Consider the following 27,713-nt stretch of genomic DNA (forward strand, 5'->3'; position numbering starts at 1 on the left):
TTGTTTGTAACTGCATATTCAGGATGTGAAGCCTACCTGTAATCAAGGCGCAAACACACCCTGGAGGGGGCACCAGTCCTTCACAGGGCGACACACACTTACACAGACACACTTGAGTCACCAATCCACCTACCAACATGTGTTTTTGGAGTGTGGGAGGAAACCGGAGCACCCGGAGGAAACCCACACAGAGACAGGGAGAACACACCACACTCCTCACAGACAGTCACCCGGAGGAAACCCACACAGACGCAGGGAGAACACACCACACTCCTCACAGACCCAGGACCTGTGACAGAGACACTACCTGCAGCGCCACCATGTTGCCACTAAATGGAACTGGTAAAGATGCTAGGTTTATGATTTCTGTGAAATTAATACATATTTTTTCAAATCACTAAATTTAGTCCCCAGTTTTTAAACCCATGCCAATTCCACCAATCAGCTGGTCTCTCACAGTACCATGATTATATAAGCCCTAGGTGTGGGTGAAGGTAAGCACAACACCCCTTTCCTCTGGATGTTTATGGAAAAGTAAAAAAATAACCTCATGGTCAGGGGTTTAACGTTATATACATAGATTCATAAAGAGGCAGCTGCTCTGAGCCTTACAGGTTTGTCAGTGCTCAATAAAAAAAACGACCAAGAACCAGGTTTAATCCTAAATGTTTACTAGTGTTTTACACAGAATTAGAAAACACAGTGTGTAGTTACAGACAGCTTGATATTTCAAAAAGAAATAAAAAAAAAAAAAAAAAAAGGTGAAACATCAGTAAATCCTCACCAACCTCTTACACTCCACGTTTGTGAAATACAAACTATTAAATCTTTAATTTGGTGTAAACCATGGAATCAAAGTGCATCTATAGCCTCCTGAGTGAGAAGCAGTGTAAACTAGGCGCCCTACAGTTAACACAATCGCCTCCACTGTGCTACGTGACCAGTGCATTTACTTTCAGGCATTTTACTCTCGCATTCAATCTTAGGCATGAGCTCACATAATGCTGCCTGTGCACTTTGGTCTTTCTCCACTCCCAAGGTCCTTCACAATCTCAGAGAAATAAATAACATGGAAAATAATTCACTTTCCCGAAAGGTTCCCCAAACCACAGCTGAAGCTCTCATCTCTGGTTTAGTCAGAAACAAGCTCGGCCCAACACCCCGTAACGACAGTTCCATCCAGTCATTAGAGTACTTCAGGAGAGCTGGGAGCATGGCCCTCTGCTAAAATAAAGCACTGTATATCAGTCCAGATGAATGTTTCAGTCAGTAACGGCTTAAAGGGAACCCTTTATGGCCAAAGTGAAAACCTTAGACGGGTGTAAATCATGCCTCCTGCAGTGGCCTCTAGGGGAAGGGTTTGCAGGTTAAAGTGCAGCAGCAGCAGCCCCTTCTGATGAAGCATCTTGAAGGTGGTAAGACATTGATAAATGCTTTGTGAGGATTTTTGTTTTTAATCTTGTCTGAAACCTTTTTTAAGGTGCTCTTAGGTGGTGAAAACATCACTGCTACAAAATATCTACCTGCATACTTAATACCTGTAGCGTACTGTCTGTAAAGCAGGGGGTTACTGTAATGGCAGAAAGAGGGAGGGACAAGCTGGACATCTACATATGGTTCTTCAGTTTGGCTATTTTCTGTTGAATAGAGTCACCATTTTGTTTAGTTCTGTCTTATTCTACAGAATAATAAAGTAAATACAGCCTGAACATCAGTAGATAATTAACAGTCACAATTGCTCAGTACCAAAGGGATTTCCAGTGGTTGTATGATGTGCGTGTTGTGTGTAATGCTGTGTATTGTACTTGACACTGACAAATGTAGACTGTTCCACAGACACTACACTCATTGGTAGACGCTTCAGTGCTGGCGGTGAAATGTAGTCTTATGAAGGAGTGAGGTAAGACAAGAATAAGGCAAAAGGTGTGCACTTTCAATCTGACAGAAACAAAAAGGTTTTTTTATATACATGTGTGGTTTTTTAAAGCAGAACTAAAATAAAAATTCTATTCTTTGAATGGAGATTTTAATCAAGTTCAAATATGAGGTGTGAAAAACAAAGGTGAAAAGCCTCTCCGAACATGGTTTAACTTTTAAAAACGGAAACTATATCATCTCTATAGGTGTTTCTCACACACACACACACACACACACACACACACACACACACACACACACACACACACAAACACACACACACCAAGTCCATGTTATCACGTTATATCGTCATCATCCAAAGAAGAACTCAGAATAAAGTCAGAGTAATTCTGGGATTAAACTTGAAAAAATTCTGAGAATAAAGTCTGAAAAATTCTGAGAATAAAGTCTGAAAAATTCTGAGAATAAGAGGAGAATATTTCGCTGCAGGTTTAATGAGGCAGACACAGCCCTTTGCAGTGTAAGTGAGGAATGCAGTGTGTTGCTGAAGTCATACTACGGCACAGATTTCAGGAATAAGAGTGTTATGTGAAAGCTGAATCGGTGCAAGAACACGTTTATTCAGAAGCGGGCGTGCAGTTTCACAGAAGACAATCAGAATGATGAGGAAATTGATGGCGTCCCCATGAAGCTCCATCGTGTTATGGCTTATGGACACTACAATAAACTAAAGCTGTATCGCAGTCAGGGGCCGCACTGACAGGGCTCAGTCGTCATGGAAGCGTTTAATAAATAATTCTGTTCACTCAACTGCTTTTTTCAAAACTCAATCTATGGCTCACAGACTGGGGTCTGTTCGTCTGAATATTATTGAAAACATAATAATCCATGTTATTTCTATCAATTTTCTGACTTTATTCTCAGGATTATTCCGACTTTTATTCTCAGCGTATAGAACTATATTTTTCATAATGCTGTTGCCCTAAAACCATCGTAGGACACAAAGCGCTGTGTGAATACATCATGACGAATGAGCCAATAGAAATGCTCCAAAATTACTTGGAATAACTTCCACTGAAAGTTAGTACGTTTTTTTTCTTCTGTAATGTGACTGTTTTGACATGTTTTTCTTTGGACAGCGACAATGTTAAATTCCGGGCTTTAAAAAAACCCCAAACCCTAATAAATTCACTGTTGAAATGCGTTCTGAGCCGAGCACTGAAACGTTAGTTTAGTTTACAGTGAAGTCGTGTGTGTAATAGCCTTGCAGAGTGAACATTAGTGTGCTACTTAACATAGCACTGGAGTGCCAGCAGCCTAAGCACCATGGTGCTGACTGCACTTTGCGTTTAGGTGCTGGCTGTGTAAATAACACAGCACTTACTGAGTCCTGGCTCTAAGCTCTAACAGCTGAGCTCAAAGGAGACGGAGCAACAAGGCGTCGCATGGTCATCACCGCTGACCTTGCTAATTCTTCGTTGAGGGTTACAGCACTTCAGGTGCAGGTTTAAAGGAGGAGACTGTGCGCCTGCAAGGCACACCGTGGGAGACCCCACAGCGCAGTTAGGGGCCGTTCAACTGCAGAATACACACATTTAAGCAGGACTCTGGCTTTGGTTCACTCCATCATTCTCTTCAGCAGCAGAGGAGAATCAAAGAAGGGCCTGAAAGAGACAGGATTGAGAGTCAGGGTTAAATGCATAGACCTCTGTCTGGAGCAGTCCACTACACTTAAGGCAATGGTAGCATCAGCTATTCAGCGGGAACCATTTAACAGCCAGTGTTCGTCAACTGAGATTGTATAGGTATGTTCTTGACACACAGCTGTTATCACTGTGTGTGGCTGGATCACCTGGATTCCGAACATAAAAAGGACAACAATTTCTAAGAGTAAGTTAAATTAATAAAATAGCTGACAGTAGAACTTTTTTTAGCTTTTATTCCTTGGAAAAAAAAGGGGAAAAATAATCTGGGAAAAAATATCTGGCAAATCACTTTTACATTAATATAAAATAAACATGATTTGAAAGGAACGGCCGGTGTTCATGAAGCATTTGAGGGTGGAAAAACAACTAGAACCTGTTGATCTAAGTCTTAATAAACACAAGAAGAACCTGATCCTGGATCAGCACTTTAACCCCGAGCATCTTTATGAATACGGGCCAATAACAACATGTATTTATCGATTCTCGGACAGCTGCAGTGTGATTGAGTGTGTATGAGTAAATATTACCGGCCCAGTGGTTGAGGGAAGGTGCTCTGTACTGGTGTGGGCTGGCTGCTGCTGGGGCTCATCAGCATGGCGCTGTAGATGTTGGACGCTACCACCAGAATGCAGAGCAGGATCGGGCCGATGATCGCCCCCTCCAAGCCCAGATAGTATGCTCCACCAGCCACGGCTAGGCCGGTCAGATAAGGGTGACCACCCCTGGATAAACACAAATTTACATGTAGGTCATAATAGCAAATATATGCCCACGGGAAAACAAAAACAAGCAGGAACTGTCCATAATATCCTCCCATAACCTTATTATAATTATATAAAACTATTATCAACATGACGTCTTATTAAGAAGACTTTAGCTTAAAAACAGCAACAATACATAAGAAAATAATGATTATTTGTCTCTCTCCACCGAGGTCGTCCATGTTTAAAACAGGTTTAGTAAAGGAGCTCTGACACATCCGGGCCAGTAGGTGTCAGTATCATGGCTGGCTGGTTCAGTAAAAACAATGACTGATTCTTTAAGTCTCCTGCTGCTCAGATATTTCTCAGAGAAAAAGACCCTAGGAACTTCACATCTCCTACTCCTGAGTTGTACTGGAGATCTCAGCACTGTGCTCAAGATCATCTGATAGGAACTCACACAAGTTTATCTGGAACATTAGGAACCTCATCAGTTTTGCTGCTGTAAATGTATCATTGTTTTACCTCTGCAGTAAAACCTCATTTATTTGTCTATTTATCCCCCAAGCTTTCTGAGAAAGTGTAGACTCCACACTGCTGAACGAGTCTACAATAGTTACATTATAATTCAAACCTCAATTTATTCTGCTGTATGTTGTCCTTTTATAGTCATTTCAAAACATCCTGACATTTTATGAAATAAGGAAGAGGTCTAATTCAATCACAACATTTCAGACTTCTTCCAAGTGCTCCCGAGGTGTCTCTAGATGATTTGTTTTACTGAGGCACCCATTATTTTCAGGGGTACAGCGCTGGAAAAGCCTATTAAATAGAATTTTTAATTTATTTATTTGAAACTATAGTGGATGCTACTCTACCATCAACTTTAAAGAAATTTGTTGTTACATTCATAAGACCTTTCCTGAAGCAATAAATACAGAAACCGTATAAATCTCGGTTTTAAGCTTGTGTTATCAATGAATGCCCTTTTAACACTTCTCTGCCATGTGAAGAGCTGCAGTGCTACACTATATTCTCCCAACTGCTAAAACCCCACCATCCCCTCACTCTTACCCTGATATATCCGAGTAGATGGCTGTGTCAACAAAGTACGTTGGAAGTAGGTGGCAGAAGAGCAACAGCAGAGCTTTGACCCCTTCACCCTGCGCCAGCCACAGGTCCAGCACCGCCGGCAGAGCTGCCCAGTACGTCCCCAAAAACGGCACAGCACCCAGGATAGCTGCCATCGCTTCAACAACACAAACAGGGTTCTAGATTTCACATCTGATTATACAAACACTCAAAGCTTTCTATACTCTGTTACAATGGTGTGCAACATTAAGGTGTGTTGCTGCTTCTGAAATGAATATGTATAAATGAAAATGAGGGGCGGCACGGTGGTACAGCAGGTAGACCTTGAACTGGACAGTTCCACAGTGCATGCATTTTGAAAATTCACCACCAAGCCCCGGAAATACACCCTCGAGCCCCAAACTGTCAGTAGCCAGTGGACGAGGTTTAACACATTGTGTTTTGTGTGACTGTAATCTAAACGTTAACCACTATGACGCTAACTAATCCATTTCATAGATGCACTTAACTGGCTTCTGTTTTAAATCAAATTAGCCTTTCGCACCTGCCATGCACTTCACACACTCACTGTGGGGCTGCAACCAGACACCTCTCCATTCTCCTGCTGTTTTCTAACTGTGGCGTAGTATAAATTTGACAATTATAATTTTATTTCACAAAAAAAATCAATGTTTCTAAAGAGTGTCTCCAAAGGTTTAGACCTAATTTACTATGTCTGTGCAACATTCTGTATTCTGTGCAACACAAAGTGACGTCTGATTACATCTATCTGTTCTGTCAGCTCTGTGTGAGCTTTTTGATGGTTTTATGACTGAAGCCAGTCCAATTAAAAAAATTTTAAAATAAAAAGGCAGTACAAAAATAATAGTCGCAGGTGACAAAATGGCTTCTGTTGTTTCATTGCACCATAATATAAACCGATTCTTACACAGGCAGCATGGATATCATTTTTATTTGCTTTCAAATAGCAGGTATAAAACATTACGATGACAAATTTATAAACACACTCTAGAATTAATGTATTCAGCTGCTTTATAGTGGACCTATTGTAGACAGGGTTAAAAAAAAAAGAACGAACCAAAATAGACGCTCTGGGGCAGCTGCGCGGGCATAAGGTCAACATGAGCAATGGAAAAAAAAAGACAGCTACGGGATATAACGCCCCCTGGCCCTGTGCTGTGAAGCAGTGGAGCTCTGCCCTTTGACAGAACACCATCCAGTACCAGAGGAATAAGCAGGAGTAGTGTTTTAATATAGAACACTACTTAGTGCCTGATCTCACTAATGAGTAAGTGGCTGGATGCACAGACATATTCCCACATCTAGCCTTAAGCCTTTCCAGAAGTGTAGAAACTGTTACTGCAGCCACAGGGGACAAACTACCTGTTAATACTCTTTTTTTACCTGTTTTTTACTATTTTTTTCAGAAGAGACGAGCAGCTTGGTTTAAGAGATCAGCCGCGTTACGTACTGCCTGAATCACAGCAGGTATTTGATGACAGAAATAGAGATGATAAAAATCAGATTTCTATTATCAATCAGAGTCCTTTGTGTTACGGCAGCAATCTTATAATCTGAGATATCTGCCATAATAAACAAAGCAAAGCATGACATAAGATGATTTAAAATATTGAAGCAAAAAAGCCTTAAACTGAAAATGCAGACAGATTTGAGGATAAATGTATTAGTGTGTGTGAGTGTGAGTGTGTGAGAGAGAGAAATTCACGGGGAGGGGGGGTTGGGGGGGTTGCGTGCTGCCAGATGGTTACCGTATGCCAGGCTGTGTGTCACTGATAAACAAACAAAAACATGCACATCTCCATACAGCTATAAATAGACCTGTACTCTGAGTGTGTGTGTGTGTATCTCACCTGAGGGGATGAAGACGATGTTGATGCCGAAGATGGTGTGTGTGAGCCAGGTGTATAGGCCGTAAAAGCCTGCCATCTTCAGAGAGGCATCAAACACACCCCTGAGACAGAAATGGAGAGAGATGGATTCTTATTTTCACCCTGGTGCTCTGATGCAAAGGAACAGATACAGATCATTTCTCAGAGTGGACATGCAAATACATCCAATGGAACACCTGGGTCTTTACTGCTGACCTCATGTCCTCTCACACACACACACAACCACACACACAACCACACACACAGCTAACCAAACACTGGGACAGGGACAGAATAAATCCTGCCAAATTTCGTTCCTCATTTCCTTTCAACAATGACAAACCTCAGTCACAGCTGCATCCTCTGACTTTCTGCTAATGGAAAAGTGTTGGTGTGTATATTTATGTATGTGTGTGTGTGTGTGCGCGCGAGCGCTTGTGTAAGATTTAGTCAGAGAGAGGGGGAGTGGCAGTGCCCCCTACATTCAGGGCTGTTTAATTGCAACTGCAAAAAAAAAAAAACCAGTAAGAGTCTGTCACAACAGTTTTTTTATCCAATCCTCTCTCTAATTTATGTCCTAGCAAGGCATCTGTTGCACAGTTCATTTAACAAGCCAACAAGCTTGGAGGAGATCACTAACTGATAATACTGTTATGTCGGCCAATAGACCTTCACTGTGGTCACAGAGAGTAATAATATTAAAGCCCAGTTCACACAGATCCATTTGTTTTTAAAATATCCCCGTCCAGATGAATATGAAAACTGTGTATTATCATGCCAGTCCAGTAGGGGGGGCATTGTGGTGCCCTCTTGTGGTGACACTATTTGGTGCACTCCCTGCTTTGGTGCAACATCAAAAAATACATTTAATAATTATTTGCATAAAACACGTGTATCCACTGCTCATAAACAAACAAAAAGTGCTGAAATCTGTTTGTGTATGCTGTTGAATGTTGATGCTTACATTAACAATGTGATCAAGGAGCTTACAATAAGTATAATTAATAGTTAGATATAGAATCAAAGGTGCATTAATAGTCCAACAGCTAAGCATTTTAGCTAAGCTAAAATACAAATGTGTATATGTGTATTCATTCAAAAACAGAAGAATAAATCTGAGTGTGAGAGGATTACTGATGATCATACAGGAGCTGTGTAAGACTACATCCCACCCATACACAGTATTTCATAAACTATAACCTATGGGCTGAAGTCTTCAGATCCAGACCATTTGGAAAATCCCGGCCTGGAACCTGGATCCAAGTTCTGGACTCGAAGGCCACTGATATATTCAATTAAACCATGGGTTAATTCCCACGCTGTATGTGTGTGTGTGTGTGTGAGACTGTGAGTACCTGATGGCCTCCTCCACAGACTGGCCAATGATGTTGGATGAGGGCCCTGGCTGAGACAGTGGTGTGAGACTGATCACCCATTTAACAGGTTTATAATACTCCCCACTGGAGCTCAACAAGTAGAACAGTGTAGTCAGGAAAATCACCTACACACACACACACACACACACACACACACACACACACACACAGTTAGGCCTGGACAATAATTTAATATATTATATATTTATATATATTATTATATTTAATATTTAATATTTTAATATCCATTTTTTACAGCGTCTGTCACAAACTGACGGTCATTAGAGGGCGCTGTCCCCAGTTCAGCACTCAATTTTAAATGTAGTTTAAACATATTAATATTGACAAAGCCGAGAGATTTATGTTTGAGGGTGATGTCATGTTTCTTGTTTGTTCTTAGAAGATTTTTAGCAGATTTTACACTGTTTATATCGATATCAGAATCATATTGTATCGATTGAAATTAAGAAATATATCATAATATACATTTTGACCATATCGTCCAGCCCTAGTACCAGTAAAAACTGAACATTTAATTTATTTAAAAAATTTGTACAAATATTTATTTGTAAAAAAAATATCTAACCTAATCAGACCCCCCCACATATAATTTATGGATTCAAAAGATATGGGATTGTTACCAAATAACACTTATTAAGGCTTAAAAAAGTGATGGGGTCCTGTCATTGATTTATTAATACAATGAGATTTAATCTCTATATGTAATTAGTGTATACTAGTGTACAATTTATTTATCATAATATCTCTAGTCTGTTTTGATATCTCTTAAAACATAACCCTAATTTATAAGATTATAATTATCTTGGAGTGGATCCCTTTTTAAAATGATCAATGTTATTGTCTGTTTCTTGTTTTTATTACATTATTATTATAATGTATATATAAAAGGAAAAAGGAATATATTAAATTATTTTGTTAAATAGATTAAAACACAATAAAAATGTATCTGCTTTCCCTGTTGTCCCAATGATAATTCTGCTTAACACAACATCTGTTATGTCCATTTATGTTTTAATAAGAGGCAGGTAAATGCTGTATTTGTTGGCTGCTTTTCCCATGAAATAAGATATAAGCTGTTACCAGTGACAGGACGAAGTTGAGCAGGGCTGTTCCGCTGTAGAAGAGTACAGTGAATAGCGTGGTTGTCGTGGATATGAGCAAGCCCACATTCCGGCTCATCACCACCCACAGAGACTCCACAATCTGCGCGCGCACACACACACACACACACACACACACACCCTTATTACTGACACACACACCTACCTACACGTACTACATATAGCCAAATTAGGGCTCCAGCCATAAAATTTGCTTAAAAAAATGTAGATTGTGTGAAAAATCTGATGTTGTGCTTTGACATTTTCTACATGAAGCCATTCCCTGCTGAATGCTCAGCTCTGTTTGGCTACTGCTTTCACATTTTTGGTCAAAATCCCACGAGCATGCAGGCATTTTTTGATAGTGATTGGATGATTTAATCGTCTACCTAAAGGCTATATCATCTACCTTCCAAGGTAAAGAGTAAAAAATAATAATAATAAATTAACTTAAATATTTTACTCACAAACTGATGTTTGTGATTGCAATTTTAGTCACAGTCTGGAGCCCTGCAAATATACACATATTCCTTTCTACACACACACACACTCACTGAGAGAAGTGTTTCAATGTTCTCCTGAACGAAGGAGGCTATGTCCTGCCAGTCCAGAATGTCCCCCAACCAGCTGTTGTGCCTGTGGAGGTGGAGCTTTTGACCCCGATTGCGTCCAGTGTATGTTACATTCTGCAACAGTAAAGTTAGGAGCACTGATAAAGTGTTGCTGGACTGTTGTATTAGGCACAGTGGTGGACCATTGTAGTCAAAAACATGTGTAGGTGGTTGTGTGTCAGTGAGTCTAGACACATATACGTTACCTTGACAAACCAAGAGTGGTAGAGTCTGTCCCACAGTTCTAGAACCTGCTTCTCTATCACTGCAGTATTGTTCACCTTGTCACCAAGCATCTTGTGGAGCTACACACAAACACACACACACACATATATTGTGCTCTGAAAGACTGGAAATTAAGAACATTTTTCCTTTTCCAGTTACAAACAAAAAGAGCATTCTGGAGACTAAAACCTGACCAACACCCTGATCTCCTATACCTTTTGAGTGATCCATTCTCTCCCGTGCTGATACACATTTGTGGCAGCAGAATTCAGAGCCTTCTGAACAACACGGGCCTCTGGAAGCCAGCTGTAAACACACAGGGGAAAAAAAAGCTTGCAATACATATCTATATAATGTACCAGTGCAAATATCTCATCTGCGACAATAGCACTTTTTAACTTAATTTTGGAGGATTTCTACTTTATAGATTTCACACCAGAAACACGGCGGCGCACGAGGAGTGTCGGAATCCTTCCACAACGTTTGGTGTTTCACACTGGACGCCTCGCATTCGCATTGCAGTGTGAAGGCGATTAAAGTTACCCATGCATTTCCCCATGAATATGCCATATACAACACTCTTAATTATTTGTATATCGCTTTTATAAGTTTTATTTTGACTAAATTTGTGCAGAGCTCTCCTCCTTGGATCACCACCTTAACGTGGTGGAGGGGTTTGCGTGCCTGCGTGAGCCTAGGAGCTATGTTGTCGGGGGCAATAGCCCCTGGTAGGGTCTCCCAAGGCAAATTGGTCCTAGGTGATGGGCCAGACAAAGAGTGATCCATAAAGACACGGATGAAAAAGAGGAAAACATGGACACAGCCTCCCTTGCCCGGAGCAGGGTTACCGGGGCCTCACCCTGGAGCCAGGCCTGGGGGAGGGGCTCCTTGGCGAGCGCCTGGTGGCCGGACTTTCACCTATGGGGTCCGGCCGGGCTTAGCCCGAAGGAGACACATGGGTCCACTCTCCCATGGGCCCACCACCTGTGGGAGAGGTAGTAATCCAGGTCTGGTGCATTGTGGATCGGGTGGCGGTCGGGGTCGGGGGCCCTGGCGTTCTGATCCTCGGTTACTGAAACTGGCTTTTGGAACATGGAACGTAACCTCTCTGGTGGGAAAAGAGCCTGAGCTGGTGCGCGAGGTTGAGAGGTACCGGCTAGATATAGTTGGGCTCACCTCGACACACAGTATGGGCTCTGGAACCAATCTCCTTGAGAGGGGCTGGATGCTCTTTCACTCTGGAGTTGCCCAGGGTGAGAGGCGTAAGGCAGGTGTGGGCTTACTCATAGCCCCCTGGCTTAGCGCCTGTACGTTGGGGTTTACCCCAGTGGACGAGAGGGTAATTTCCCTGCGCCTTCGGGTTGGGGAAAGGGCTCTGACTGTTGTTTGAACAGCAGTTCAGAGTACCAAGCCTTCTTGGGGACCCTAGAGGGAGTGCTGGAGAACACTCATTCTGGGGACTCCATTGTTCTGCTGGGGGACTTCAACGCTCACGTGGGCAATGACAGTGAGACCTGGAGGGGCGTGATTGGGAGGAACGGCCCCGCTGATCTGAACCCGAGTGGTGTTCAGTTATTGGATTTCTGTGCTCGTCACAGTTTGTCCATTACGAACACCATGTTCGAACATAAGGGTGTCCACAAGTACACCTGGCATCAGGACACCCTAGGCCGCATTTTGATGATCGACTTTATAGTCGTATCATCTGATCTGCGGCCATATGTTCTGGACACTCGGGTGAAGAGAGGCGCTGAGCTGTCAACTGATCACCACCTTGTGGTGAGTTGGATCAGATGGCGGGGGAGGATGCCGGACAGACCTGGCAGGCCCAAACGTGTGTTGAGGGTTTGCTGGGAACGTTTGGCAGAGGAACCTGTCAGAAAGATCTTCAACTCCCACATCCAGCAGAGCTTCGACTGCATCCCGGGGGAGGCTGGTGACATTGAGTCCGAGTGGGCCATGTTCCGGACCTCCATTGTTGAGGCGGCTGAACGGAGCTGTGGCTGCAAGGTTGTCGGTGCCTGTCGGGGTGGCAATCCCCGCACTCGGTGGTGGACACCCCGGGTGAGGGGGGCTGTCAAGCTGAAGAAAGAGTCCTATCAAGCCTGGTTGGCTCAGGGGACTCCGGAGGCAGCCGACAGGTACCGAGGAGCCAAGCGACTTGCGGCCTCGGCAGTCGCTGAGGCAAAAACTCGAGTGTGGGAGGAGCTCGGTGAGAACATGGAAAACGACTTTCGGTAGGCTCCAAGAAGTTTCTGGCAAACCGTCAGGCGACTCAGGGAAAGGGGAAAGCAGTTTTCCACCAACACTGTATATGGTGGGGGTGGGGAACTGTTGACCTCAACTGGGGACGTCACCAGACGGTGGAAGGAATTCTTTGAGGATCTTCTCAATCCCAGCACGTCTTCCGCAGAGGAAGCAGAGCTTGGGGACCCCGGGGGGGGGGGGGGGGGGGGGGGTTCGTCTATCACTGGGGCTGAAGTGGCCAAGGTGGTAGGCCCCGGGGGTGGATGAGGTTCACCCCGGGTTCCTCAAGGCTCTGGATGTTGTGGGGCTGTCCTGGTTGACACGTCTCTGCAACATCGCGTGGACATCGGGGGCAGTGCCTCTGGACTGGCAGACTGGGGTGGTGGTTCCCCTTTTCAAAAAGGGGGATCGGAGGGTGTGTTCCAACTATAGGGGGATCACACTCCTCAGCCTCCCCGGTAAGGTCTATGCGGGGGTACTGGAGATGAGAGTCCGACTGATAGTTGAACCTCGGATCCAGGAGGAACAATGCGGACACAGGACCAGCTCTTTACCCTCGCTAGGATCCTGGAGGGTGCATGGGAGTTTGCTCAACCAGTCTACATGTGTTTTGTGGATCTGGAGAAGGCATTCGACCGTGTCCCTCGGGGTATTCTGTGGGGGGTGCTCAGGGAGTATGGGGTACTGGGCTCTTTGTTACGAGCTATCCAGTCCCTGTACAAACAGAGCAGGAGTCTGGTTCGTATGGCTGGCAGTAAGTCCGACTGGTTTCCAGTCAGAGTTGGACTCCGTCAGGGCTGCCCGTTGTCACCGGTTCTGTTCACAATTTTTATGGACAGAATTCCTCGGCGTAGCCAAGAGGCGGAGGGTGTCCGGTTTGGTGGTCTCAGGATTCCATGTCTGCTTTTTGCAGATGATGTGGTCTTGTTGGCTTCATCGAGCCGGGACCGCCAGCTCTTGCTGGACCAGTTTGCAGCCGAGTGTGAAGCGGTAGGGATGAGGATCAGCACCTCCAAGTCCGAGTCCATGGTACTCAGCCGGAAAAGGGTGGAGTGCTCTCTCCAGGTTGGAAGTGAGATCCTGCCTCAAGTGGAGGAATTTAAATACCTCGGGGTCTTGTTCACGAGTGAGGGAAAGATGGAGCGTGAGATTGACAGGCGGATCGGTGCAGCGTCAGCAGTAATGCGGTCTCTGTACCGGTCCGTTGTGGTGAAGAGAGAGCTGAGCAAAAAAGCAAAGCTCTCGATTTACCGTTCAATCTACGTCCCAACCCACACCTATGGTCATGAGCTTTGGGCAGTGACCGAAAGAACGAGATCGCGGGTACAAGCGGCTGAAATGAGTTTTCTCCGCAGGATGTCTGGACTCTCCCTTAGAGACAGGGTTAGGAGCTCGGATATCCGGGAGAGACTCGGAGTGGAGCCGCTGCTCCTCCACGTCGAGAGGAGCCAGTTGAGGTGGTTCGGGCATCTGGTTCGGATGCCTCCTGGACGCCTTCCTGGAGAGGTGTTCCGGGCATGTCCAACGGGGAGGAGGCCCCGGGGCAGACCAAGAACACGCTGGAGAGACTATATGTCTTGACTGGCCTGGGAACGCCTCGGTATTCCCCCGGAGGAGCTAGAGTCGGTGGCTGGGGAGAGGGAGGTCTGGGTTTCTTTGCTCCGACTGCTTCCCCCGCGACCCGGACCCGGATAAGCAGTGGATAATGGATGGATGGATGGATTGTGCAGAGCTTTTAGTTTGAAAAAGGTCCAAAAATAGAAACCCGATCTGCTGCCACATCAGGTTGCTGGTCTCATTACTTGGTCAGGGTTTGCACTCTTGAAAAGTATTAACTACACTTTAAAATATAATTTGCTGATATGTTTGTTGGACTAGGTTGTAAATTCAGCAGGCGTACACAATTATGTACGGAAACTGAACAGGCCAAAAGCTTATTTTTTGCTTTACACATGCATTACAGCTGTGTGACGCGCGCAGCCAGTGTAAAAGGCTACATAGTTTGCATAGTTTGCATGTTTGTTGCACATGCTGTGTCTGGTGTGAAATTAGCTTAATGGAACTGACAAATAGTCACATTCAGTTGTTCTTGATTAGACCTCAAGAATCGACTCCACTAACCTGTTCATAAATGGTTTAAACTTTTCTTTAATTCAATACTAATAATTAGCTTTTAACAAAGGTGACTGTGGCTTTACAGGTGGGGTCACTCTCAGACAAGACAGAGTCAAAAAACACATGTTGGTAGGTGGACTGACTATTCATGTGTCCACTTATGAGAATGAGTAAGGTTTTTCAGAGGCATGTTATGAGACATTTCCCAAAAACCCACAAATATTGGTATATTGGCCTTTACAAACAGAATATCAACGGAATAACATAATTTAGCCTCTCGTGTTTAAAATGGGCTTTATGGTCTTGTTTTCAGCATTTTCATGTCTGTTTGTCTGTGTCTATTTCAAAAGAATATATGCATGTCATTTTCTAATGTCTTGTATGTCCTAGTAAAGTGTATGAATGGCACAGACTGTGACAGTTTAGTTACTTTTTGTAAAGTTGCTTTTTTAAAATTTTATTTATTATTATTATTTTTTTTATAAACGTGAAGCACCTTATTGTACTGGTTTGTAACTTACTTCCTGTGTGTGTCTGTGTATGTGTATATGTCTTACTTGGCCCACTCAGGGTGGTTAGCCACTGTCTCATTGATCAAGTTGCTGGTGACCTCTATGATATGGACACTCTCATGATGGACCTGAAAATTTAACAACAAACATTTATGTTGGCCACAGGAACAGGGTCCATCAGAGATAAAAGTCTTCTCTGCAAAAAGACACTTATAAATTCAAATTGTATGTTGAGAGTTCAGAAGTCTGTATACAACCACTGCCTTTATAAAGGAAGTGTGCATTTGGTGCGCTAGAGTACTCTGTACCATAGCCGTGAGCAAGAGGGCCATGAGCAGGGTCCCAGTAACCAGCAAAAAAATGATGAAGATGCTGATGAGTTTATCCAGAGATTTCTCCAGCCACACAATCAACTGAGGAGAAAGAGAGAAAGAGAGAAAAAGAGAGAGAGAAAGAGAGAAAAAGAGAGAGACATATTAGTTTCCAGCACTCCTGATGCTGAAATATTGCGTGAGTGTAAACACACAGAGAAACTTGCTTCCATTGTTCGTAATCAACAGGTACAACCTGAGTAAGGTTTAATGTTTAGTGTCCTGGAAATAACAAATCCTCAAACCAGTATATTCATACGATGAAAAAAAAAATTAACTTTCAGGTAAAGGCTGACTGGTATCATGGTATTCAACTTTAAATCAATAATTGGGAAAAAAAATCTAATTTACACTTTACAGATGCAGACAATCAGCCAAGACACATAATCCCAAGTGATTCTTGGACAATGTTACATTCCTTAGCTAAACACAACATAGCGAAAATGTCAAAAATACATTAAACCACATAAACAGGTGGGTAAGCAGAGTAGCCTAAATCTATTTTTTAAACCGGGTAAAAATAAGAGGTCTATTCTCCTTGGTGACGTGTTTCAAACTCAACCCAAAGGCTTTATTCACTGTTCCTGTGTTACTTACGGCACTCTGATCCCATTTCAAGAAAAAGATGTTGAAATATACAAGTTACATAATTGTTGTTCTGATGTTTGTGTTATATTCAATTTTAACCCCAAAAGTAATTACAGAATGTAGTGCATAACCTTGGGGAAAAAAAGTGTTCCATGTTACTTCTATGGTCTGTTATTTGGTTTTATGGTGAATTGAGTCTGGGCTCTTATGGGTTAAGACACACTAATTTGGTGCAAAATAACTCAAATTAAATTCTTAAGCTAATATTACCTACAAAATCAAATTAAACTGAACCCAAGGTCATTTTAGTGTTTATCTGGTCGATGTACACTGCACATTTAGATACAAAAGCCCAGTTTAGTTTCTGAATAAAACATATTAGGAAATCATAAAATAAATTATATAAATTATATTTTTCAAACATTTTTCAAACTCTGCAAAAAAAAAAACTGAAACCGCCTCTCCAATATAAGAAATTAAGAACATCTCTGTAGAAGCGTTTACTTTTTTTTTCGCCCCTGTATTGATGTATATTATGTCTGTATTGTTGTAAAGCGACATTGAGAAAGGCACTATATACTTTTACTTATTTTCACTTAGCATATCAACAGAATATGTAATATAGCCAAAATTTTTATAAGACTGACATCTTGATGCAGTTTGACAGTTATTCAGACATTTGCACAGTGCTAATGAGAGTGCTAACCTCACAGCTCCAAGGCAACATAAACATTTCTTGGCTGATAGCCTACATTTGTTTTAAGACTAGAAATCATGCTAGCATTATCATAAACAGTTCCTGTTTTTGCTAACTTACAGCAGAATATAAACAGCCCCATTCTGCTAAGCCTAAGACTTGTAAAACTGGTGCTTTGTGGACTATTTGGAAGCTGGAACAGGTTTCTCTGTGGACCCTTTAGCTCCACTCTAATCCTATACCCATGTTCTATTTTACCACACAATAGTTTAGAACACACTTAGCCTCAGGTGCTAATGTGGTGTGGCTGAAGCTGGATTAGTAAATGTTAGCGTCTCAGTGTTTTATTTTGGTAAACACAAGCTAGCTCGTTAGTGATTCTTGCAGAAGCCTATGAATTTGTAGATAAATAAAAGCTTGTAAATAATGAGTTTTCAGAGGGTATGAACATTCACTAAAAACCTAAACATGAGCTTGAGCACCATTTGTTTCTCTGAACATGGGGAGTGTTCAATATCTGACACAGCATTCAGGGGGATTTCATGCTACGTGACAGAAGTTTAGCATTCAGGAAAGACCAGAATTTAGTTATGCTCTTGTTGGGATTTCTTTGCTGGGAAAATCTACACAGTCAGTGCTAAGCTGAAGGAACATTATTCATTTTTAAAAAATCAATATTAGAGATGTGCTTATGTGCTACAAACAGCAATAAACAAATAAATACTGATAATAGCTTCATGTAGATATAGATGGCACAACAAGCATAGTGTATTTTTATAATAATTATTTCTCACACATAACTACTGAAACAAGTGATAATTTTTGTCAGAAATGTGGATTTTAAACTTTTCATCAACTGTGACAAATAGGACGATACAAATGTTATTGTAATTTAAAATTGATTAAAAAAATATTCTTATAAGTAGTTTCATTTGCAAACAAAAATATATTTTTATTGTAATATATAATATTAATAATTTATATTTAATATCTCTGGTTGCTTTCAGAATCAATAAAATGTTGTTCATCAATCATATAATTTTGATGTAATTCCAATATATATAGTTAATTAACATTTTTAAAACATTTTTGTGCATACTCGTATTCGTATATGACTAGTATGCTTCACTCATACTCGTATATGACTAGTATTACAAATGTTATGCCACCATGTCTAACTTCCTATAAATGTACTCTAGCTAATTTTACAGTAATCAGTTTTGTTATTATAATAAACAACATGCATTTTTGAGCATATTTTGTATATCCAAATTTATTTGTCATTACAAATGAACTAGAAATTAGTCCTGTTTAATTGTATTTAGTACAATATCTGAAACATTAAAAACCAGTTTACCCATACTTGAGGCATACTGGATAGTTGAAAGCAATTCTAAACTGTGACACCACAAGAGTATTTTGTCTGTGTCAAAATATTACGATAAATATTGTGTACGGAGAATACGTCTTATACTTTGGCAAGAGTCAGATAATTAATTTTCATCATTAAAATATGCTCAATAAAATTATTTCCCAACACAGAGCACAAAGTTTTGAAATGTATTTAAATACTGTTGGAATTGTTTGCTGTTCCTTACAGACTACTGTACTCTTTTATTAACTGGACCAGCATAGTCTTATGACAGAACCAAGCTTCTCTCTGTTAAAGTGTCCCAGCCAGAAGTTGTAATACTCCTCCTCCCCTCACCAAGACACACTCCAAACCAGCACCTCTCCCATCTTCATCTAGTTTTCTCTCCATGCATCTCACACATTCTGAAGCGAACCAGCCCCACACACATAAATCTACATCTGTGGATGAGTCTGAATCCTTGCTGGTTTCGTTTATGAGTTTTAATGCCCAAAAGTGAACAAAGAGGCATTCATTCTCTTCCACAGCACAAAAGCACTTTACACAAACAGAAAAGACAGCCGTAAGACTGTGAGCTCAGCTGAGAACCAAAAGATGAGAGGATGACTGTGGATGGAAGAAAAAAATAAATAAAGCAACAGGTCAAGCTTCTAATAAGTGCGCACACTATCACTCTTGCATTCTCTTCCTTTCTGTTAGCTTTCTTTCCCACACTTGCTAGCGCAGATCATTTACCTGCTTGTTAAGCCAATGCCAGAGCTTTGAGGAAGGAGACAGAGAGACAAACTGTTATTAGAAACAACCAATAAGAGTGCAGGAAAGCAGCAAACATCAGCATGGTTTCCAGGTGACTAGAACAGGACAGTTTTGGACAGAGGAATGGGGAGACGGTTCCAACTGAACAACAAGGAAAGGTCAAAATGTGTGGGGTGTTAAAGGGAGAAATACAAACTTTAACACATCATGTTTTGACCTTATGATGACAGAGAAGTGCTCTTATATTAAAGAAAGAAGGACTTTCATTGCTTATGTCACAGAAAAACAGGGCTTTTCATACAACAAAGATATTTTAATACAACAACAAGACAATTTTACTTTCCCACATTCTTACTAAAAAATAAGGTTATATAAACAGTAGACTGACAAATTAAAACCTGAGAGGTGAAGTATAAGTAGTGCGGATGCTTCCATATAGACGTACTGCAAAATACAATAAATTAATTAACATCCTGACCTCAATTTTGGACCAAGACGGCTATAATAAAAGATCTAAGTGAATTTGAAAGAGGGAGGGCACTTCAGCGTTGGACAGCATTCTGCACCAGCATCATCAAAACACCAAAAGTGGACAATCTTTAAGAAGAAAAGTATTAAAGACATTTAGAATCTGTCTATGTACAATCTTTCTTTCTTTAATTTGTCACTCGCCTTTATATTATTGTATTGTACTTTATATTATTACCTGTGACAGCAGTGAGAAAGGAAAATGTAGTTTAGTGGCACAGGTCATATAGGACTAAAAAGACAACTACATAAAGACAACCTAAACAGTTACATTAACATTTAAAATTTACATAAATCTTTTTAACTATAGATTGGCTACTAATTTTGCTTAATAATGTAAGTCTTTCTAAGAGCTTCAATAATTGGAATAAACCAACAGTTACTGCCAGTTTAGATGCACAATTATTTCCTCTTTTCAAGCCACAGGAAGCAGAAATTGGGCTCACCACACACACACTGCAAAATATTTTAAATACAAACATGTCAGAAGATATCTCATTCATCATCACTTTTATTTAGAGCCAAACCACAAGCAAAAATGTAGCATACAGACAAAACTGTAATCAAGCAACTGTAATCATGCTATAATTTACATGACAGGCTTTGAGTTAAAACAGAACGGCCGAACGAAACACAACACAAAATGTAATCAAATCATCTTATTATCCACAACAAGAAAAGAAAATCTGTACAAATAACTGAGGGCAAATGCCTCTGAAATGGTCTGATAAATTCTCTGAACTGGCTTTTCTTTCATTTGCTTTAGCTTTCACTTTCAAGATTCAAGGGAACAAGTTGCAAAACTGGTGTAATCTGGGGCTAGATCTCTATCACATCTTAAACTCTGGGTGTGAAAAGTTGCTTAAGGCAGTAAGTTTTGAAAGAAGTCTCTTTAGATGTGGATGTATACAGGGCATTACCTTGGTGTCGACCCGAAGCACAAACTGTGCCAGTCCTTTGATGGGACCGGGTAGCAGGGCGTCCTGTCTTTCCTTGACAAATTTCTCTAACACTGCCCACCATGCTGAGAGTGTTCGTGCAGTAAAATCTTTCGCCCCAAAACGCACCACCAGCTTCTTGATCACCCACACTGTAAAACAAAACACACAAAAACAGTGTAAAGATATTCTGAAATACAAAATGATAATGCCAAAGTATCAAATGGTTGTAATAAGAGTGCAGACAAAACTGCACCCCCCCCCACCCACTCCAAAAAAAAATTAAAAATTACTTGCTTTTGAGGTTGCAATTTTAATTTTTGATGCACTTTGATTGACAGACATTTAAATAATTGATCATTGTTGGCCATACTTAGTTGATTATCAGAATAATTATGGCTTAGTGTAGGGCTTGTGTAGAAATTAGGTTTTTATATTAATATTATAATATTAATATATAATAGAATATTTCAGTTGCATTTAACAGATATTTAGTTTAATTTAGTAATGAAAAGACTGGTTCAGAAAAGCAATAAAATGCACATGTTTTCAACACTATTTAATATAGCCTAAGAAATGTGCTCCATTTTGCACATTAATGTAGCTCTGTATAATCTCAAAAATGCAAATACAGTATAATTTCTTTGTCAGACATCTGGGGGGGGGGCAACATTTTTAATCTTTGTCCAAAAATAAAGAAATAAATATGTTTTGGCCATAAAAGGTGAATCCCTACACAACCCACACACATCCTGCCCATAAAAACACAGCTATAGTTACCGCCGAAAGGAATGGGCATTAGCTTGAGAATCCAGAGGTTGAGCCAGACCTGCACCAGGACTATAGCCCAAACCAGCAGCACAAAGTAGATATCACTGGCTTTCTCTTTATATGGGAGTCCCTGGAATTCTTGGCGCACACGAAGCGGTGTTGCTGGAACTCCCCTGACGTTTCTGGAAGAGTCCGCTGGCTCTGCAAAGAGGCACCAGTTTGATCATGTTGACTGGGGACTTCCAGAAGCACATGGCAGTTTGTTACTATATTTATATATTTTGTGTGTTTCTCCTTCACCTGTAGATGATGTCTTTGTACTGCTCTCATCCTCTGACTCAACTGTGGCGAAGTTGCTGCAGGAGATTGCCATGTAGATAGTGTTAGCAGCAAAAGAAAGCACTTGTCCTGGAAGTTCACCTATGAATAGAGAAAATATGCCAGAAGAAGGTAACAAAATAACAACAAAAACAAAATCGAAGTTAAATGGAGTGGTCATTGAACACGAATACAGTGAAAAATATACATGTGCAAAGGCTGGAAAATTTTACAGATAATCTTTTCATAATTGTCCTGGTCTATGTTGTTGTGAGTGAATGGCTAGACTTCTTCCTCATTCACATTTAGCAGGTATAACCAGCTAGTTTACCACAGTAGCTACTGGGGATCCACTTATAATATCAACATGGTATGTGGTATTACCGGGCAGTGGCAGAGGGTACGGGTGATGACAAACTTCAAACAGTTTTGCTCAGTACTGTCGCTAGCCAGCTAGGCTTAGATAAGTGCTAACCGGCTAAACACCACAGCATAGACTATGTTACAACTAACTAAGGTTAAAATCACACGTCTACAGGATAAAGCCTCATATCTGTCAGCAGAGTCGACTGAAGCGCCTGCGGAGTGTTTTTGTCTGTATACATTTTTGTTTCAACTCGATATATTACCTGAACATGGTGCTAAACTCATAACTAGGGCAGGACATTGCCAATGAATAAGCTCCAACTCCCATTAGCTCTCTTAAATACACAAGAATGCACAAAATCCGCCCTCAATTTGAACATTTTAAATCACTGCAGTATTACAGTCAAACCGCCCAACCCTAGTAGCTACTGTTTAATATTCAGGCCTGTGCTTCTAATATTAGACTCAGGGAAAGAACAGTACCATGATAATTAATTAGGGTTGGTGATAGATAAAAAATTAACTAATTGCATAATATGCTGTGATTAATCGTGATTAATTGAACTGTCCCTTCTTAATACGAGATTTTAACAGATATTACAATACTGTATATTATTATAGGGAAATAAATGTGTAGTGTGAAAAGCGTGACTAATTGTCTAGAGGAAACCATTATTTTTATTTTATGATAATATCTTAGCGTAGTTCTGATGATTTTTTAATTAAAAGCTCATTATTTTTGTAATAGAGATCTACAGATTTAGCATTCCACTACACAGGCCCACAGTAGGATGTTTCTGAGTCTCCTCACCTTTCCCTTGAAGAGAGACTTTCTCCTGAGAGCCCACTATTAGAAGAGACACTACCACCACAAACACAGGCACTCGCCAGGCCCCCGTCAGAGACACTGCACAAAAAAGGAAAAAAGCAGAACACCAAATCATTAAACACAAGGCCTTTTGTTTATCTATTTGTTAGTGTATTATAGGGATGATCAATAATTCATATCGAGATCAGAATCGGAATATTGGCAGAAACTAAGAAATATATCATGATTAAAATTTTGGTCGTATCGTCTAGCTCTGGTGTATCATTACATACTGAATATAATTAGATTACATAAAGTACAATTTACATGACAGCAGATTTGTTTTCTGATCGACCACTCGTAATTAATCAGTTACTTTAGGTCTGTTCTGAGAGTAAGAGTGCATGTCTGGATGTGGGAGGACGAGGTTTGCGGGTAAAAGGAGTTTGTGTGTGTGTGTGTGTGTGTGTGTGTGTGTGAGAGAGAGACAAGTGTTTGGAAAGTGGGCGAATCTCTTAGCCATCAGACAGCAGCTGCGTGTGAAACTATCAGCCATGAAGGGGTCTGCTGGTGGGACAAAGGTCAGCACCAAAGCATTTTTGGCCAAAGTCCACTTTGACGAGTTTCACTATCAAAGCTCACATCCTAGCACAGGAAATCACCAGCAGAGGTCATTGAGGACCAGTAACTAAATATACAAAAGGCCACTCAGATCTAATTATACCATTCCACTGCCCAATAAACACACATGACTTTTTCTGAAACTCGTGAGCAGTAATTTAATCAATGTTCTGAACATACAGGTTTATGGATCTTCAAAGCAAAGTTCAAAGCAAAATTCAAGCTGCTGCATTGAAATCTATAGCCGTTACACTGCGTATGAGCACATGGGACAGAGAAACGGGACTAAAGTGCGTCTGACATTATCTAGGCCAATGCAAATTCACAACCTAGCAGCAGCACTGTGCAATTCTTACCCAGGTAGAATATGAGAGCTGTCCAAACTGGAACGGACATAGTGCGCAGGTAGCCCTCCATGCTAGGGGTCCACTTAAAAGACACAGCTAAAACATAGGCCAACACCAACGTGCCAACCTGGAAAAGAGAAGGCCTAGGGTTATGTAAATGACTGTTGTACAGATCATTGAAAGCCATTCATTAGAAGACTGTAATGCTGATTTTAAATCTGACCACTAAGAGATTTTGATCATGAAATTAAATAGATAAAACTAGTATAATTTATTATGAATAACTCTAAACTACAGATTGACAACTGTATCTCAGCAGTCAGGACTTGGTTAACAAGGAGTATCCTTATTTAAGCCAAGCACCAGTTTCAATTCAATATCAATATTTATCGCAATGTAAAACATTTCAATAACAATTATATTTTTTAAACACATTTTCAATATTTCAGTACACACTTTTACAGCATCTGTCACTGACTGACTACAGCATCTGTCATTAGAAGGCACTGCCCACAATTAGAAAATTTAGTTTAAAAATATTGACAAAGCCGATAGGTTCAGGTTTGAGGGTGGTGTAATTTTTTTTGTTTGTCCTTGTAAGTATTTCTGTGGACTTTATGTGAATATCGATATTGGAATTATATCGTATCGACCAAATTTTGAAATATCGTGATATAATTTTTGGCCGTATCGTCCAGCCCTAGTTAGAGGGTATAAAGAAGCCCAGCACTGTGCTGCTGAGCAGTGAAACTGTCTTCTTGGAGTGATAAGGGTTCTGGATCACAAGCACCACTCTAACTTCTCCCAAATCTATCAGAGAACTATCCTTGCAGGGTGAGTTTGAGTCACCATTTGTGATCCAGAAATAAACTCAATGAGAGGACGAGGAGATTAGATGGAATGATGATTAGACATCTTTATGTGTATACCATCTTTCATACATAAATGCAGCTCAAAGGGCTTTGCGGAAATTCTTTCAAATATTCATTCATCTGTAGCACTTATCCAGTTCAGAGATGCCAGGGGTCTCGAGCCTACCTGGAATCACTGGGCGCAAAGCGGGTCTTTAAAACAAATAGTTTGTAATTGTGTAAATTAGATTTTTAACTGAACTATCCCATTAATGTCATATAATTTCTTCACAACTAACAAGCTAAACTAAAAACAAATAGTACAGTAGACCAGTGTGGATCTAGAGGTTGTAGTCAGAATAGTACTGGCATTAGCTCAGTCCTAAGGCTATTTAAACTCTGCAGCATGCTGTCACATGTTCAGCTGTTGGTTAAAATGTTATGCAAATGGACTTCTGAGTGTGCCCCTGGGTTGGACTGAGTAACATGACTTGAAATTTATTTACGACAGGTTTTTTTTAAATATATTTTCAGATTCACTTTGCTTTGTAGTGCCTGAATGTACTACATTATGCTCCATAGAGCAGACCACCCAAATGTTTTAAGTCAACTAAGAGGTGTTTCATAATGTGAAGAAATATCATTGGAGAAATACTCCTGAATTATCTCTGCTCTTCTGCCTATGTTAAACATACAGAGGTATTTCTAGCAATTCACAATATGATTTAAAACCCTTAAGGTTTATGTTAAACTCACTCCGAAGCCCTGTATAAAACTGATGAATGGAGAGTTTTTCAGCATTCCTATATATTAACTACAGATTTTCTCATTTACTGAAATACTGTAAATTCTTAACAGCAGTAGAATTAGGATTCAGGCCAACATTAAGTGAGATAAAAGCTATGGATAGAGTGTGTGTGTTGGTTCAGAAAAATACATTTATTTGAAATGGTAGACTATGTAAATATTAATTTATTCATTGTCTGTGACCCTTATCCAGTTCAGGGCGGCGGTGGGTTCAGAGTCTACCTGGAATCACTGGGCGCTAGGAGAGAACACACCCTGGAGGGGGCACCAGTCCTTCACAGAGCAACACACACTCTCACATTCACTCACACCTACGGACACTTTTGAGTCGCCAATCCACTTACCAACATGTGGTTTTGGACCGTGGGAGGAAACGGGAGCACCCGCAGACACAGGGAGAACACACCACACTCCTCACAGACAGTCACCCGGAGGAAACCCACGCAGACACAGAGAGAACACACCACGCTCCTCACAGACAGTCACCTGCAGGAAACCCACGCAGACACAGGAAGAACACACCACACTCCTCACAGACAGTCACCCGGAGGAAACCCACGCAAACACAGGAAGAACATACCACACCCCTCACAGACAGTCACCCGGAGGAAACCCACGCAGACACAGGGAGAACACACCACACTCCTCACAGACAGTCACCCGGAGGAAACCCACGCAGACACAGAGACAACACACCACACTCCTCACAGACAGTCACCCGGAGCGGGAAACGAACCCACAACCTGCAAGACCCTGGAGGTGTGACAGAGACACTACCTGCTGCTTCAAAGCGCCGCCAGCTGTAAATAATGTGTACTGAAATATTAAAATGTCTTTAAAAATCATATAATTATTGAAACATTTCATATTGTGATATATATGTTTATTGTATTATTGTCCAGTCCTATAACCAAATAAAAACATTAGGGACTTTAAAGGGGCCTTAATCACTCACTTGGGGAAGGACTATGTTGCCATTCCAACAGCCGACTCAAAATGTCAGTTTTTTGTGGTGGACAGCGAGTCCCCGTTCCCAGATGTAAACATAAACATAAACACACACACACACTCACCCACAGTGCATTGAAGCAGTCCAGCGCGCAGCAGATGAGCGCGCACACATGCCCGAGCAGCACGTGAACGCGGATAGCGCCGCAGAAGAGGTAGAGCAGGTAGAGCAGCGGAGCTCCGGCCCCCACGGCGAGCAGAACGTGCAGCCGCGCCAGTACCAGCGCGCCCAGCGTCTCCGCGCCGCTGTTGACGCAAAACGCGGGCACGAGCAGCGTGCCGAGCACTATCGGAGTGCCGCTCTCGCGCAGCCCGCGGAGCCAGGCGCGCCCGGCGCGGGCCAACGAGTGCTTGAACGGATGTAGAAAAGTGCCGCAGAGTACCGCCCACAGAAGCGGGCGCAGAAACGCCTCTAGGATGAAGAACACGAGTACCGCCGCGCCGCAACAAATCGCCACGAAGATCATGGCGCCCGTGTTATAGAAGGCCTGCTTGATGTTGCGGTCGAATTTGAGAGAGGACGGCTGCTGGCTCGCGGGCTGAAGCGGCGTCTGGGGCCCACGATCCGTCGGACCCTCAGAGTCTGCCGCGCCCTCCGAGTCTGCCATCTTCCGTGTTTACTGCTCCCACGCTCTTGCTCTGTGTCTCTCCCTCTCCCACTGACTTCAGGCTTGTCTCCGTGTCTCTCTCCCCCTCCCTCTTACTCTGACTCCAGACTCGTCTCCGCCTCCCTCTCTCGGACTGTGAACGGTGTAACCGCCCCTCCTCAGGGAATAACGGACAGAATATGACGTAGTTGGCGTCGAGCACACTGGGAAATGTAGTGGCAGCTACTATCAGCTCGGGCGACTACATTGTGGATTTTATTACATTTTTATGATGTTTTTATATTGAGTCCGTAATTATGAAGTTGAGGTAAGTTTACCAAGACTAATAAATAGCCTATAGCGCTAAATTATTTTTAATATCATGTAAAACGCGACCCTGCTTTGGTTTTACCATATTTTCATTTTATTATTATTATTATTTTAATATTATGAAAAATTTAATAAATAAATGAATAAAACAGAAGAGTTAGGTAAAGTCAAACTGA

General features: G+C 41.5%; 1 protein-coding gene across 2 annotated transcripts; it reads right to left on the reverse strand.

Annotated features, from left to right (window-relative positions):
* Positions 1-665: 665 nt before the first annotated feature.
* Positions 666-27,349, reverse strand: tmem245 (transmembrane protein 245). Of its 2 annotated transcripts, XM_066684371.1 has the most exons (18): positions 26,686-27,349; positions 23,964-24,081; positions 22,990-23,085; positions 21,795-21,914; positions 21,504-21,695; positions 20,706-20,875; positions 19,237-19,260; positions 15,782-15,886; positions 15,519-15,601; positions 10,815-10,905; positions 10,581-10,679; positions 10,318-10,449; positions 9,744-9,866; positions 8,622-8,767; positions 7,249-7,349; positions 5,360-5,534; positions 4,112-4,306; positions 666-3,542 (listed from the first exon to the last, which is right to left on the reverse strand). In XM_066684371.1, exons 1-18 carry the CDS (start codon positions 27,226-27,228, stop codon positions 3,497-3,499), a joined length of 2,559 nt encoding a protein of 852 aa, XP_066540468.1. In that variant the 5' UTR covers positions 27,229-27,349; the 3' UTR covers positions 666-3,496. The 2 variants fall into 2 exon arrangements, with proteins under 2 accessions (XP_066540468.1, XP_066540551.1); XM_066684454.1 differs by lacking the exon at positions 19,237-19,260.
* Positions 27,350-27,713: the final 364 nt, after the last annotated feature.

This window comes from Hoplias malabaricus, chromosome 1 (assembly GCF_029633855.1).
Source record: "Hoplias malabaricus isolate fHopMal1 chromosome 1, fHopMal1.hap1, whole genome shotgun sequence".
In the NCBI taxonomy this organism is placed as follows: domain Eukaryota; kingdom Metazoa; phylum Chordata; class Actinopteri; order Characiformes; family Erythrinidae; genus Hoplias; species Hoplias malabaricus.